This window comes from Aricia agestis, chromosome 22, assembly GCF_905147365.1.
Source record: "Aricia agestis chromosome 22, ilAriAges1.1, whole genome shotgun sequence".
Lineage (NCBI taxonomy): Eukaryota > Metazoa > Arthropoda > Insecta > Lepidoptera > Lycaenidae > Aricia > Aricia agestis.
In genome coordinates, this window is record NC_056427.1 from 3,075,782 (window position 1) to 3,091,868 (window position 16,087).

The window sequence follows — 16,087 nt, forward strand, 5'->3', positions numbered from 1 at the left end:
GTTGCTATTTAAAAATCATTAATTACCAACAATTCGCACAGACTGAAAAAATGATTTGTTTATTTCTACAGGGTGTTTGCTCTACCAAGTCATAAGTGCCAGTGCGACCAGCCGCGATCCAGGGTTGCTATTTAAAAATCATTAATTACCAACAATTCGTATTTCGCACGGACTGAAAAATGATTTGTTTATTTCTACAGGCTGTAACAAAACTAAATGATAATACTTAAGGGTGTGTATGTTTTCCTTACATAGAGTTCACAGTGAAAATAGCAGCGCTGAAAGACAATTTTTTTTCTTCTATACATTTATGTTTTCGTCAACCCTTGTGCTTATTGTATTGTCTATTATAATAAGTGCTGCCGAAGCCTGAAACGATTTTCTATTCTATTCTGAAATTCAGTTGTATTTTTGTTCAATAGGCAAAAAATATTATTAGGTAGGTGTAATGATTGCAAGTAGCAAAAAGCCCCATTAATATTTTTTTAAATAAAAATAAGTAGTACTTAATTAAAGTAATATAATATTTTTATATTTTATACTAGAATAAATTAATAAAAAAAATCAAAAAATTATAGAGCTTCAATAATAATTTGAGAAACCGCTCAATGCAGCCGTCATTTTACATAATTTCTGACATTGTTTTTCTAATTTATAATAAGAGCAAATGTAGTAAATAATAATTATTGTTAATAAATAAATTCGCTTACATTGAAACAATTAGAATGTACAAATTGGACATACTATATTTTAGCGTAGCAGCAATAACTCAAAACAATGGGATTAGGTAACATTTAACAGATGACAGTAATTTTGTCACAAAACACTCAGTGTGTTATTCTACGTTATAAATGTAATATATACCCTGTTTTAATTTATTTCTCCGTTTTAAATAATGAGTCTGTAAGAAGCTCCATCTGAAGCGGAAGAACTGCCACACAAATTCTGTAAATTGACATTTTTAACCCTGAGTAAAAAAAGGTATTAAATGTTTTTCTTGTCTGTCTGGCTGTGTGTGACTTTGTGCGTGTGTCTGTTTGTATGTGTGTGTATCTAAACGGATAGACCGATCTCAATTTTCATTAGACTTTCATTAGTTGACATGATTGAGATTTTTCTCGAAGTTAACGTGAGTGTTCTTAGCCTTAATGCATCATCATCACCTCGTTCACTGTTGGAAAATTAAGGTTTTAAAACTCTATTTAACTACCGAAAATATCTAAAGTCTAAACTAATAAAAATCATTTTACATGCAACAAAATCTCGGATTTCTTCGCTCGCGAGCTTAATTTCAAACGATTCCGTTCTGAAATTACACTACAATGATAATTTCCATTTCTGAAGGAAATTATTGTCGGTTTATGTTAATTCGTTATTAAATGGTGTGGCTTGTAATAAATTGTTTTGAGATAACGAACGAAGATACGAGCTTTCCCGTTTATTTATACCACGATACTTTACATACAAATTCACCGATTGTATGATAATAACCATCAATACAACTGTATATAGGAAATATATTATACAGGGTGTAACAAAACTATAGTTTGTGCGTTTTAAGATGATATGGGTGACAGTTTTCATATTCCTTGCTACGGGTTTTTTTTTACAAGAAAACAAAAAAAATCTAAATGTAATAAATTATATTCCATTTACAAAAACAAATGTTTCCTATAATTGTAAATGAATAAAAACGAAAAGTTGCTAAATGCTAACTTATTAATATAAAATTATAAATATTAACTGTAAAAAATTATTGTTACGAAAACATTTGAAAAATTTCAGATAATTTTAAATTATCGATTAATTTTTGTTAGGTAACTTCCCTACTATTGTCAATTATAATGTGTCACGCATATCATCATAAAACGCACAAAATATAACTGATAATAATTTAGGGATTTTGAGTGACACTTATATAGCGTTTACTGTGAAGGTAGCAGCGCTGAAAAAGCAATTTTTGTGATTTATATGGGCAAGCGCCCGACTTATACGATACTTTCACAGAGAACTTGATATAGGGAACCCATACCAAGCATAAAGTATTATCACTTAGTTTAGTTACACCTTGTATAAGGAATACACCTACACATCCAATTATCATCACTTTGTTTTGTTACACCCTGTATATGCAAATGCATGTAATTAATACATTAACATTGACACATAAGCTAGTTAACGATAATGAGATACCCCCTATGGTGATCAATTATTGATGCTCAGAAGAATAAAAGCAGAAGTAACTTAGTCTTCGAATTCTAATGCGTTGTGCAATTTTGTTTCTGTTGACCAAAAGTCGAAATTTAAGAACTTGCTGTGCATCTCAAAACAAAATGGACGGTCGATTTCTAATTTCAGTAAAGTTCTAATTTCAGTTCTAATTTTATTAAGAATCTTATGAAAACATAATTTTATAATATTATATACTTAGTATTGTATATTTCATGCTATTTTGCTCTATTAATTGTTACATCGCTTTTGTGTATTGCGCACACGCTACGGCACCACAAAATAAACCTTTACGTAGCTAGATATAGCAATATTTGATTTGCTCGCTTGCTCGATACAAAAACTTAAAACAGCCAAAAATATCCATTCAAGTATTAAAATCCTTGATTTTGTATTCATTAAGAGAAACATAAAATCTTTTGAAATGCCCGTATTAACAGGTAATTCTTTTTTACGTGAAAGCTCGCTTCAGGCCTGCGCTGCGCGACCTACATAGAGACAACATTAGCCTCAAAGCCGATGTAAAAGCCTTTCAAAAGAAATATTAAATACGAAGAATGGTGTAAATAGTTCCTAGTCAAGTCTAAAATTAACTAAAAAAATAATGTGGTGTAAGTAACTAAAATTGTTGTAAAAGGGGTGGTGAGTTTTCAAAAAATTTGCCTATAAGTAATAGTATATTATGTTGGTTATCTATGAATATTATTAAATAGAACACATTGTTTTTGAATATAAAATTATTACTACTTAGTTAAATATTAAAATTTTGCCATTTAATACAACACATCTATGCTACGCTTAGCGCCATCTATCATCAACAAAACGAAATAAAAAGAAAAGAAACCCAGTTTATTAAAAATAATACTTTTTTTAGTTTACCAATTTCCATAATTTCGCTCTGTCCGTCTGTCCCATCTTGATATCTTCGGTAAATGGTAATCATGAAAATAAATTAATGAAATTTTGTCTAAATAAGATTTGTGTGGTTTGAAACTTCAAAATTGTCTTTAAATTTTCAATGCCAACTTGTACAAGTTTAAGGTTATTCTACCCACATTCAACTCTAACAATTTCAGCTGCGTCCCAACCTTGGGGCAATTCTGACACAGCAGTTTTCTATTGTTTCGTTTGAGGGGGTGACTTGCGTGTTTCTGCAATCTTCCTTACGCTCAAGATAATATTATATCAAGAAGGTTCATATGTTTGGGTAAACATAGCTTTTTGATTATGACTTTCGTTTCCGTTTTTAGGGTTCCGTACCTAAAGGGTAAAAACCCTATTAGACTTCGTTGTCTGTCCGTCTGTATGTCTCCAGGCTGTAACTCAAGAACGGTAATAGCTAGAGAGTTGAAATTTTCACAGATTGTGTATATCTGTTTCCGCTATATCAACAAATACTAAAAACAAAATAAAATTATTATTTATACCCATACCACAAACGTGATTTTTTTGCCCTTTTTGCTCTATATCAATAATAGCAACTTAGGTAGGTACTTGAATTTTTCATAGAATCCTTAGTTTTGTGTGTACTTTAATTTAACAATAATATTGATATTAAATAATAGGAGGTGCTCCCATACAAAAAACACAAATTTTGGCCTAATTTTGCTCTATAATGGTACGGAACCCTTCGTGTGCGAGTCCGATTCGCACTTGGCCGATTGTTAGTTTTCTGTAACTATCTTTATTTTCAGTGTTCATTATGATCTAAATATGTATTAGCAAAAGTCTTAAACTTATACAAATCCATATCCATAATTAGTATTATAAATGCGAAAGTGTGTCTATCTGTCTGTCTGTTACCTTTTGACGCCCAAACTGCTAAACCGATTTTGCTGCAATTTAGTATGGAGATACATTGAGTTCCGGGAAAGGACTTAGGATACTTGTTATGCCGAAAAAACGTACGGTTCCCGGATATTTAAATTGGTAGATAGCAACATAAACGCCCGAATATTCTTTGTTTATAATTATTCAGATCAAAATGAATTTATCACACACATAACAATATAACTTACTACCTATTTTAAAACTGTCGTTTCCTGGGACTGTCACACCAAAATTTGGTAAAAGACAGACAGACTTTCGTTTTTTTAATATAGGAAGCATCCAAACTTTGATAGGGATATATTAATCACTTTTTTATTCCTCAAACTTATAAACGCCAACGTCATGGCATTGCGAAGGTTCAACAATCATAATAAAATTAATTACATCGTGATATTCAGATTTGATGAGGGAAATTGCCGTAATTATGGATATTTAATATTCTATGGCATAGAATATAATAATTTATCTTTCTAGGTAAGTACTAAGTGTATTCCGTTCCAATACTTATAATTGAATATGAAAAAAAAATTACATAGCTATATTATGTAACTTCAAATGATTTCATTTCATTTTGATAATATGTACATGTAAAAATAAATAAAATCTCCATGCCTGCAACTCTGTTGCACCAAAACCCGTTTATCGCGCGGGAACCGTACATTTTTCGGAATAAAAAGTATCCTATGACCATTCCCGGGATCCAAAAAATCGATTCAGCTGTTTAACCTAAAAGAGGCAACAGACAGACATAATATAACTATATCATCTTATATCTTCAAACGAGCAATTCTTGTATATATATAAATATATAATTGGATTTTCATGAAATTTAGTATATAGAGGGTTTCGAGGGCGATAAATCGATCTAGCTAGGAATCGTTTTTAGAAAATGTCATTTTATTCGTGTTTTATCGAATACCGAGCAAAGCTCGGTCAAATAGCTAGTATATCTTTAAACGAGCAATTCGTGTATAAATATACCTACTTAATTAGAATCCCGGCATCGGCTCCAACGATTTTCATGAAATTTAGTATATAGCAGGTTTCGGGGGCGATAAATCGATCTAGCTAGGAATCGTTTTTAGAAAATATCATTTTATTCGTGATTTACCGAATACCGAGCAAAGCTCGGTCAAATACCTAGTTATATTAATATAAATAATCAAATAAATTAAGATGGATTTATGTTTTGACTACGACAATAAAAGAAAATTGCCTACAGCAAACTAATATTATGTTTTGTGTTACGAAAAAAATAATTTCACCGTTGCTCAGAAGTCAACTTAGTTGATAATTATATCTTGACATGATATTCAAGATTTAGCTAAAGAATAAACATATGTGTAGTCTAACGGAATACAGGTGATATTTCTTTGACATATTTTCAAAGTATCTTTTATACCGTATGATATATTAATATCTGATTCTTGTTATGTATAATCCCCGTATTTCTTTATTAATGTCGTTTATAATGTGTCTTGTAGTAAGTATACAGTATATCACAATTCATAAATTTAAAATTCTCCCCATTTTGTGGGAGAATTTTTAATGTATTTCTTGAATAATCCTTTTTTGGGTTAAAACAGTTTAAGAGTAAAAAAATCATCATTTTTTTAACCAATAATTGTTATAACTACGACAGAAATTCATTTGGTGGGAGAATGTTCGTTGATAATAATTATTTTAGATATTAAATAAGTATAATTTGGTTTTTTTTTTTTACGCGCTTTCTTTTTGTCTTCTTTAAATAGCCTGCAAAACATGAAAATAATATTATTAGATATAATAATACAATATAAGAGTACTTATAAATTAATAATGTTTTAGTATTCGCAGTCCGCAGACTTCAAACCACCATTTTTTTTTTTCACCATCTGTCAAATTTGTATTTTTTTTTCCTTTCTCTCTTTTCAAAGTTGAGACAACACCTACTCTCGCTATTGTTATTTGTTTTTTTTCTGTAAATAATTTTGTGTTTAGTTTAGTAGCGTTGTGAAGCCACTCATTGGCCTCTGCAGAAATTCAGTGCAGGCTTGCTTGCTGCGTTTGCTGAGCTGGGGCCAATTTTTGGTGTCACAACTAGGCTTGCCAGGCCATAAAATGCAAAGGCCGGACTGCGCACTATATAAGGCCGGACATTTTAGCCTAAAAGCCGGACATGTTTTTTTTATTGCCAAACATAATGTTTTTACAGCTGGGCTGTTGAAAAAAGTATTTATACGTGGTGAAAAGTGAGGATATTCGATATTTATTAAAAGATGGACATAATATTTATAATAAAAAAACTCGTTTACGAATTTGAAATGTTTATTAAGTTACACTATTACAGTTTTACTTACAAATGGATCATCAGTCTTTTGTAGATAATTAAATATTATTAAAACTAAAAAACAAATGAATATAGCTCTCTTTTGGCATTCTTAATACTATAAACTAAAAAATATAATAAAACAAATACAAATAATCATTCTTCTGGAAAGTAACAAAAAGATAATATTAATTTTACGGCTAGGTAAGAATTTACTTTATAGTAGGTATTTATAGAACAATTTAAAATCTTTAAAAAATAACAAAATCTAGTTATATTTGGCACTTGCACCTACTTTGTCAAGAATTTCGTTTTCCTTAGAAATCATATCGTAAAATTCTTTACATGTTAATTTTAAATTGCATAACAAGAACATCATCTTAGCAATTGTATCTGTTTGTAGTCTACTGCGTTCCTTTGTCCACTGGGCGTTTATTAAAGAGAAAACTCTTTCAACGTTGGCATTGTGGCCTGGTATTGCAAAATAATATTCTGCCAACTTAAGCAGTTCCGAATAAAATTCTTCATTATTAAATGATTTAAAATACGAGGTCCACTTCTGATGTGCCAACAGCTTTTTAAAGTCAGAGTCATCTTCGTGTTGCTTCAAAAATTTTATGAAGTTTTGCCACTGATCAAAAAATTTATTGTCATTTAACTGTACATTTTTTCTAGACAAAGTGTGTATCGTTTTTGCCCCTTGTTCCCAGCTTGGAATATTAGCTAAAGTCATCCACTGAAAGTGTTTTAGGTCAGTACAAAATTCACTGGTCCAGGAATTCAGGTAATCTTTGGCAATATTGTACATTCTTCTCATGTTTTGTTTAAAATCTTCTATCTCATCCCGACGAGCCTCCGATAAACGCCGTAAAATTTCGGTCACTTTCATGGGGCAAAAATTTTGTTCCAATCTTTCGTTTATATTTTCCACTACTTGCGAACACTGATCAATTACTTCATTGACAGAAATATCAGCAGTTTCAGTGTGTTTGATTCGGCTTTGGTATATAGACATGAAAGAATGTAAGAGCCATAAATAACACTCAGAGAAGTCATTTTCGAAAAACATTTGCAATGTTCTGGCCGGATAACTCAGTGAAAGAAAGTATGACTTTAATGGCTCGTACATTTGCAAGATTCTCTCTATGGCGGGATAAAGAGATAGCCAGCGGGTTTTTGAATGGCTAAGCATACGTTTAAAATCAATTTCCAATTCTGAACAAACTTTTTTTAAAGCTTCAGTACGAACTGTGAAGCTGGCAAAATGGTTGTGCATTTGCATCACTATGCTGTCTACACAGATTGGTAAAGATTCGATTGCGTGATGTACGGAATTGCTGAAGATATGTGCAATACATCCAACACCGACCATATCATCGTTTTGAGTAGCTGATTTGAGTCTACTGTAGACGCTGTTGGTCCCACTTCTCTCTCTACCGCCAAAGTTAGTATTGGTGTTGTCCGCTGAAAAAGCTATTAATTTATCCAATAAGTTTTTGTCCGTCAAAATGGTGTGTATGTAAGTGGATATTGTTTCAGCAGTCTCGTTCGGTAAGGCCTGTAGCTCCAGTAATTTAACTTGAATTCCTCCCTTTTCAGGGTTGAAATATTGTATAAGCACAGGAAATAGCTTAATAGCACCATGGTTGCTACTATCTGTGGAGACGCTCAAGTATCTGATTTTTGACACTTCTTTTAACATATTTTCTTGGGCAAATGGGCCTAAAACATTTTTTAGGATAGCTTCAGCTTTTGAGCGGGAACAGGTTACATCTTTTGCGATTTTCGAATCTGGATATATACTCTTGCAAAGTGGAGCTGTGCAATCTAGAGAGTTAAATGATTCGTGATGTTTAACGGTATGATAAACCAGAGTAGCTTCTGTGGCCCGAACGCTCCGTTGAAGATTTAAGTTCGCATTGGATTCCATGAAAATATCAATTCTTGATGTAGATGCCGTACTACGAATCTTCATTTTGTGTTTTTCGGTATTTAAATGCTTTTCTAAGTCAGCTTTGCCCTTATTAGCAATGGAAATTATTTGATCACAAATTACACATTTTGCGTCCCATGGCTCTTTGCCAGATTTGAACATCTTGTATTGACTTTTTAAACTGTCAGAAAATATACATTTTCTTTTCGACATGACTAATAGAGAGATCTGAAACAAAGATGTTGTACTTGTATTTGAGGTTTGTCAATAACACATTAATGCTACAAATAGGAAAATATAAAACTAACTCACCAAAAATACGGTCGCCGCTAACTGAAATACTTAATTGTACGTGAACACACGCCAAGCACGCGCAAACGCCACGCGTTCCTAGGGCAGACTAACGGGCGCGAACCTGTCTGCGGACGGTGCGAGCAGCGGGGCGGGGTAACCACGCTCACGCACGCCACGCGTGACGCGCGGCGCGGCGCGAATCGCGGGCCGGAAGATAGTTTGCTCTCCGCTCGCCCTTGTCCGTTCGGGTCGGGCGCTCGTCCGCCCATCGTCGTACGAATCGCCACTCTGACAAAAAGCCTGACAAAAGCCGGACAGGCCAAACACGTACATATTTGGCCGGACGCGACTGCAAAAAGCCTAACATGTCCGGCTAAAGCCGGACACCTGGCAAGCCTAGTCACAACTCACACAGCATTGTACTAGTTAATTTTATAATATTATAATCGAACTGTATACTTATATTATGATGTATTGTGTGATGCTAAAAATAAATCCATTCTTATTCTTAATGATTAGAGTAATTTATGCGTTTTATTAATTGTTAACAATACTTAAATATTTTATTTGTAGGTTAGTAGGTTATTCAAAGCCATTTTCCAATTTGTGAACAAACAATATACGAATTTGTAAGTCTAAATTAACTTGTTATTGGAAACAGAAATAGGAGATAATTATATTAATTTCCTCCCCTTCAATTGGGCTTTACAACTTACAAGGACAAAACGTGTATACTCTGAATTAAAGACGAAATGATTGATTGATGAAGTGGGTAATTCTGCACAATTAGGACCGAAAAAATTATTCGAAATCGAAAAAAAAGAGATTTTATATGTAGCAATATAGGAGACTAGCTTTTTTTTTAAATGCAATAAGGGGGCAAACGAGCAAACGGGTCACCTGATGGAAAGCAACTTCCGTCGCCCATGGACACTCGCAGCATCAGAAGAGCTGCAGGTGCGTTGACGGCCTTTTAAGAGGGAATAGAATAATCAAATCAAATCAAAAATATTTTTATTCAGAGTAATTTTTTTACAAAAACTTTACCGAACGTCGATACTACGGTGCCTACCACCGGTTCGGGAACTAACCCGGCGAGAAGAACCGGCGTAAGAAACTCGCACGGGGCCATCTTTTACTAAAAAGATGGAAAATTACAATTTAAAACATATACAGTACAACACGGTCAGATTAACCTGACGCACCACTGGATTGTACACGCAAGCATCGTATCGGTAATAGGGGAGGGTAGGGAAGGGTATAGGGTAGGGGAACTCACTCACTCAGCGAAACACAGCGCAAGCGCTGTTTCACGCCGGTTTTCTGTGAGAACGTGGTATTTCTCCGGCCGAGCCGGCCCATTCGTGCCGAAGCATGGCTCTCCCACGTATAATCATTTCATGTTATGAAATTTTAGTTATCTAAGTACTTCATCTACATCTTTAATTTTATTAAGTACTAGCTGACCCGACAGACGTTGTCCTGTCTTGACGATTTAACCATGATTAAAATGAGTATAGCTCCATGCCAAATTTCATCAAAATAGATTAAATGGTTTAGGTGAAAATCATAGTTATCATCATAGTAAACTCACAGAAAACCGGCGTGAAACAGCGCTTGCGCTGTGTTTCGCCGAGTGAGTGAGTTTACCGGAGGCCCAATCCCCTTACCCCTACCCTATTCCCTTCCCTACCCTCAACTATTCCCTTCCCAATTCCCAAATTATCTATTTGTTGACTTCTGTTGTTCGCTCGACGATTCTGCATTGCCAACCGAGCTGTTTCACGGGCTGCTTCACTTTGCTCTCGTGATTGAGAAGCACGAAGTCGAGCCATACTATTGCGGCGCTGTTCACGTGCAATTTCTTGTTCTTCTTCAGTCCTTTCATTTGCAGTATTTTGTATTCTTCTTGCATTACGGCTTTGTCGGGAAAGATTCGATCGTCTTGGTCGCGGCATTATTAATTAAACTTCACTTCACTTCAATCCACTTGTTAATTATTTATTTAATAGAAATAGTTTTAATATTGATTTCTTACAAATATCAAATTGTCATCCATACGTCATTACGTAGCTGTCATTTTACGTCAATTACATAGCTGTCATTTTCGTTTTGTTATTCCAAGTCTGATTCTTTTTTGTTATACCACGTTTTATAGTGACTGACGTTTCATGTCAAGTCACACAGGATTCAGGAACGCTGTCGAACGGGATAAAAAGTATCCTATGTCCGTCTCCTGGCTCTAAGCTACCTCCCTACCAATTTTCAGCCAAATCTGTTCTGCCGTTCTTGAGTTATAAGTGGTGTAACTAACACGACTTTCTTTTATATATATAGATTATTATTATTGTTAGCAGCCTACACAGTGTCCCACTGCTGGGCAAAGGCCTCTCCTCTTTCTTTCCAAAGTTAACGATGTGTGTATTCACTGGTGACAGACGTGCGAGCAAGTACGCGGCTATGGCTCGTCGATCTTAATCGCCTGTGTGTCAGCAAAGAGCCGCGAGCCCCGAGCCTGGGGCATGGTAATCCAGTGTGAGCGATTCTCGTGTGTCACCGACGCGAGCCAAATAAGTTCGCGAACTTAAGAGGATACCACAGCGGCTAGAGAAATGAAAAAAAAGTACGTGTAATATCTATAGCTGTCTCCCTTACCTCAAGCCTATACCGCAGAACGCGATAGAGACAACTGCAGAAAATCCAGAAAATCAACGATTTGTTGTCCCCTGATTCTCCAAAACTTAACCGATTTAAGTACTTTTTTCATTAAAGATTTAAAAAAGGCTTGAGCTGTGTTCCTATGTTTTGCTTTTTTTGTATAATCTATCCAAATCTGTTTTCTGGACGTTTGAACACAGTGGAAAATCTGGCCATTTTTTTGGGTTTTTGAACGTTCATATCTTATTTAATAATTAAATTATGAAAAAAAAGAAAACATAGGGACATTGTATTAGTGGCCATAGATATTCAGGAAAAAAATTATAACTCTACTAGCATTATCCAGGGAGGAAACAGGGGACAACGTTTGTATGGAAAAAATGGCGGTGTGGAATCCTCTTAAAACCCGCGTACTTTAAGTTTGTACGTCTATCAGGCACTTCATTTTCTCGCGGCACGCCTATACTGAATCGATTTTGATAAAATATGTTGTATTTTGAGGTCTGAGAAAGAATAAAGTTTTTATTGGGCGGCCGACAGAGAGTTTCGCATTTTTAATATTAGTAAGAATGAACTGATAAGGCTGTCCACCAATTAACTTGACAGATCAAGTATAGAGAATCTGTCAAAAAAGTTGTGAAGAGCCTACTAGGCACTTTATCAGAAAGTGGTGAAACAGGCCCTTAATAATTTTATTTTGCAGTGACCATAGACTTTGTGCTTTTTTTCATACAAGTAGTGTGCGTTTATTTTCTTGAATATTTCTATTTGTCGATTATTTCGAAGCACATTATGATACAGGAAAGAAAGTCAATTAGTTCATGATATCGATTAACTATAGTTCAAGTGATGAGAATCCGTAAACACACGTAAAAAGCTATGCAATTTTTATAGCCAAATTATTAATTGATTTGACATTTTTAGCACTAATGCCTTATATAGCATGAATAAGGGATTAAACTTATAAATTATCTTTTTAGCTTACAAAAATACCGATTGAAAAGCCCAAAAAACATTGTTCAAAACTTAAGTATTTAATGTTAAATCCACGTGTTTGAGGCACTCTTTGACCATTCTTATGGTTTATTATATAGAGGAACCACAGAAATCAACAATATCTAGCATTAAATGTTCACTAAAAACCTTTATTAACACTTTTATTACATGAAATATGCCGACAGACTCCTTTGTTATGTCCTAGTAAGTAGGACATAACATTACACGCTTTTGACGCTTACACACTGATATAAGGCTCTCTCCAGTCTATAGTACCTCAATGGCAGTGACTAACTTATGATGAGTCACTTCTAACTTATCTAGAAAACTACAGAAAGTGCTAAATACTAGGTACCTATATCCTTCTAGGATGTCCTAGATTTTAAAAGGAAACCTACCGTACCTGTAAGGCTGATCCAGTTTTTGTCTAGAACAAAGAGATATAGAAATCATATCATCTAGATTCTAGACCAATTACAGTCTAGATCATCAGATATGAGTTCAGTGGCGTAACTACTAGGGGCAAGGCCCTCAAGATCAGGGGCGAGCCTAAATCTTCAATTTAAAATCCATAAATTATAGTTTCTTGTGGCTGTCAATGTTTTTGGTGTATTTCCGATAAGTAATTAGAGTTTAACTTGCAAAGGTTATTGAAAGGGGAAGTCAAATTACCAAATACTTCTGATCGGAGGGCTCCGTCCTCGCCCCCAGGTACCTTACTACGCCACTGTATGAGTTAACGAGTTCCAGTTAGTAGAAAGACTATGCCATGTTCTTTCTTACTCAACTACGGTAAATCCAAAAGGATGATTATGATTTTTGCTGCCAATTTTCTCCGCGTAATAGAAATGGTCGAGCATATTACTTTCTCTCCTACGCCGCTCCGACGGTCACTCTACCTATATCTGACGAATTTTCAATCACCCAAAAAAAAAAACTGAACAAGTTTTCACTTCATTTATATTCACATAATTATCCTATTAAATCATTTTAATGATTGAGTTATTAATTGAAAAAAATAATGAGCATATCGGATCGTAAATCAGGAATTAATTAACCCTATCGATGATAATATGGGTCAATTGTACCAATAAATATAAAAACATTGCACAATGCACGACAATATGGTTAAAGTGGAGCACTCATCTGGCGCCATAGAGGTTACAAATACGACAATTGACAAATACTTGTGAATAAAATTTATTTATAATGACAGTACAATTTAAAAATGTAGAACTAGAACGTCCTTACTAACACATACTAATATTATAATTAATGCGAAAGTATGTATGTCTGTCTGTCTGTCACCTCTTCACGCCCAAACCGCTCATCCTATTTTGCTAAAATTTCCCAGGAAAGGACATAGGAAATTTTTTGTCCCGGAAAAATGTACGTTTCCCGACTTTGGCGCAACGGAGTTGCGGGCGTCATCTAGTACCTATTATAACTAGATGGCGCCCGCAAGTCCGTTGCGCCAAAATTCGGTTAACGCGTGGGAACCGTACATTTTTCAGGGGCAAAGAGTCTCCTATGTTCTTTCCCGGGAATCAAAGACCAAAGTATCTCCATGCCAAATTCCAGCAAAATCGGTTCAGCGGTTTAAGCGCGGAGAGGCGACAGACAGACAGACATACATACATACTTTCGCATTTATAATATTCGTAAGGATGAAAAAGTGTCTTTCCGGCTGTCTCTACAAGCTTAAACGATAAACATATTTTGAAGAAATTTGGTATTATGATACTTTAATTAATTGAGTCCTGGGAAAGAATATAAGATTTTATACTAATTTAAGCACAACAATGTTGCAGGCAACATTCAAATTCAGCTAAATAATAATAAATACTTAATTAATAATAATTTGAAAAATACAAAATATCCAAATATTTTTACCCGAACTCTGGGAAAAATTTACACGCTGGCAACTAGCAATTTGAAAGCACAACGAATGTTCGATTTTCAAAACAACTTAACAAATTCGATGAACCATAACTTTTTAATTAGGAACACTGTTTAGGGCAAAACTAGACTTTATTGAAATTAAAATAGATTGTAATTATATAATTACTTATTATCTATTTAAATCTAATGTTATAAAGCTGATGAGTGATCAGTTTGTTTGAACGCGCTAATCTCCGATAATAATCGAAAGGAAGGAAACACTTTGAAGGCATAGAGTTACTATTGTCGTACCATCGAATAACGTACCATCGAGGAAATGAATTCCTAGGAAGTTGACGCACCTACGTCATTTGGCGACTTATGTCAATTCAATGTTAGCTGTGATCGGTTTGACGTAACGCGACCAAATTTCGTAGGTCCTCCATCAAGGAATCAACTTCTCTGATAGTACAAGATAAATCAAAATATATGTATTATCTACTTGTTCGTTGACCGGACTCTGCTTAAAATATTTGCGTTCTCTAGTCTCTACCATTCTTAACTCTATGTATAATAATATTGTGAATTCATTGGATACGAAATCTGCACTTCTGGCATTTTGACACGATTGATACTGTTGCAGATGTGTCAGTTTCAGGGGCCGTCCATTAATCACGTTAGGCCCATCGGATGTTCGTAAAAGGGCTGCATTCTGGGAGTGCCGGCGAAAGTAAAAAACAGGGGTGCAGGCATTCATTTTCAGCTTAAGACTATCAGATAGACAAACACTTTTTTATTAGTATTTAGGAAGTTAGATGACGCCCGCAACTCCGTTGCGCCAAAAAAACCGTACATTTTTCCGCAATAAAACTTTGAATGTCTCTTCCCGTGACACCATAAGTATCTGCCTGCCAAATTTCAGATAAATCAGTTCAGTAGTTTAAGCTAGAAGAGATAACAGACAGACACTTTTATAATATTAGTACGGATAAAGGCGTTAAAATTTACAACTTTAACCACGCGCCAAAAACTTTTAATCCAAAATATTTTTTATGCTGGCAACACAGATTCCTGGAAACACCCGGAAACACGTAATGTTTACATTATTCTGATATAACTTAGCCATTAGTTGGTACAGAAATAGAACATGTAGTTTAAATATTTACTGAATCTATTATGGTTATGTTCAGTTGTTAAGTACTTGGGATTATTAAAATCAGTTAATCGAGATCTAAAAGGTTTTATATATAAATTGTTACTCAATGGAACTTCCGTTCCATTGAGTAACAATATATATCTACACTGAGTTATTGTAAGTAAGTTTGTCTGACTGTTAAATGTATATAAGTGTCTAACTCTAAACACACTATGCCCAAATTCCGCGGCGGAAGTTCGGCTTGAAATTCCGCCTGCAATGTATTTCAAATTACCGATGACACACCATGCCGAAATTCCGTCGCATTATATTGTATGCGTTTGACATTGCTGACGTAATTATGCGGAATTTCCGCCGCGGAACTTCGGCATGGTGTGTTTAGAACTGTAGACACTAACGCTTAAACGGCTGAACTGATTTAGGTGAAGTCTGGAATGAAGATACTTGAGAGACTGGAAAGGACATAGGATAGGTTTTTTAGGGAGAAAAATGTACGGTTACCGCGCTATAAATTGATTTCGGTACAACGGAGTTGTGGGCATCAGCTAGTTTTAATTAACACTATTAAGGTGACGCCGCGTTAAAGTAAAAAACCGTGTCTCTGCCTCTCATAGAAAACAAGAAATGGATCAGCAAGAAATGGAATGGGCGTAAGCGTCAAAATGGTTTTTGTCGCGTAATTTAAAAACCATAAATATATTTCATATAAGCTATGGGCAAATTAAAGTGTATGCTTGAACCAGTCTATGTACAAATTTGGAAGCTTAAATTACCCTCCTCTGTTGGCAAACTAGGAATCATT

General features: G+C 34.6%; 1 protein-coding gene across 1 annotated transcript; it reads right to left on the reverse strand.

Annotated features, from left to right (window-relative positions):
* Positions 1-6,523: 6,523 nt before the first annotated feature.
* On the reverse strand, positions 6,524-8,986 carry LOC121738248. The gene is made up of 3 exons (XM_042130199.1): positions 8,613-8,986; positions 7,136-8,528; positions 6,524-6,531 (listed from the first exon to the last, which is right to left on the reverse strand). Exons 2-3 carry the CDS (start codon positions 8,511-8,513, stop codon positions 6,524-6,526), a joined length of 1,386 nt encoding a protein of 461 aa, XP_041986133.1. The 5' UTR covers positions 8,514-8,528; positions 8,613-8,986.
* Between the last annotated feature and the right edge of the window lie 7,101 nt (positions 8,987-16,087).

Excerpts from the sequence above, each read along its gene's own strand:
- LOC121738248 (XM_042130199.1), bottom strand. The coding sequence starts at position 8,513 with ATGTCGAAAAGAAAATGTATATTTTCTGACAGTTTAAAAAGTCAATAC.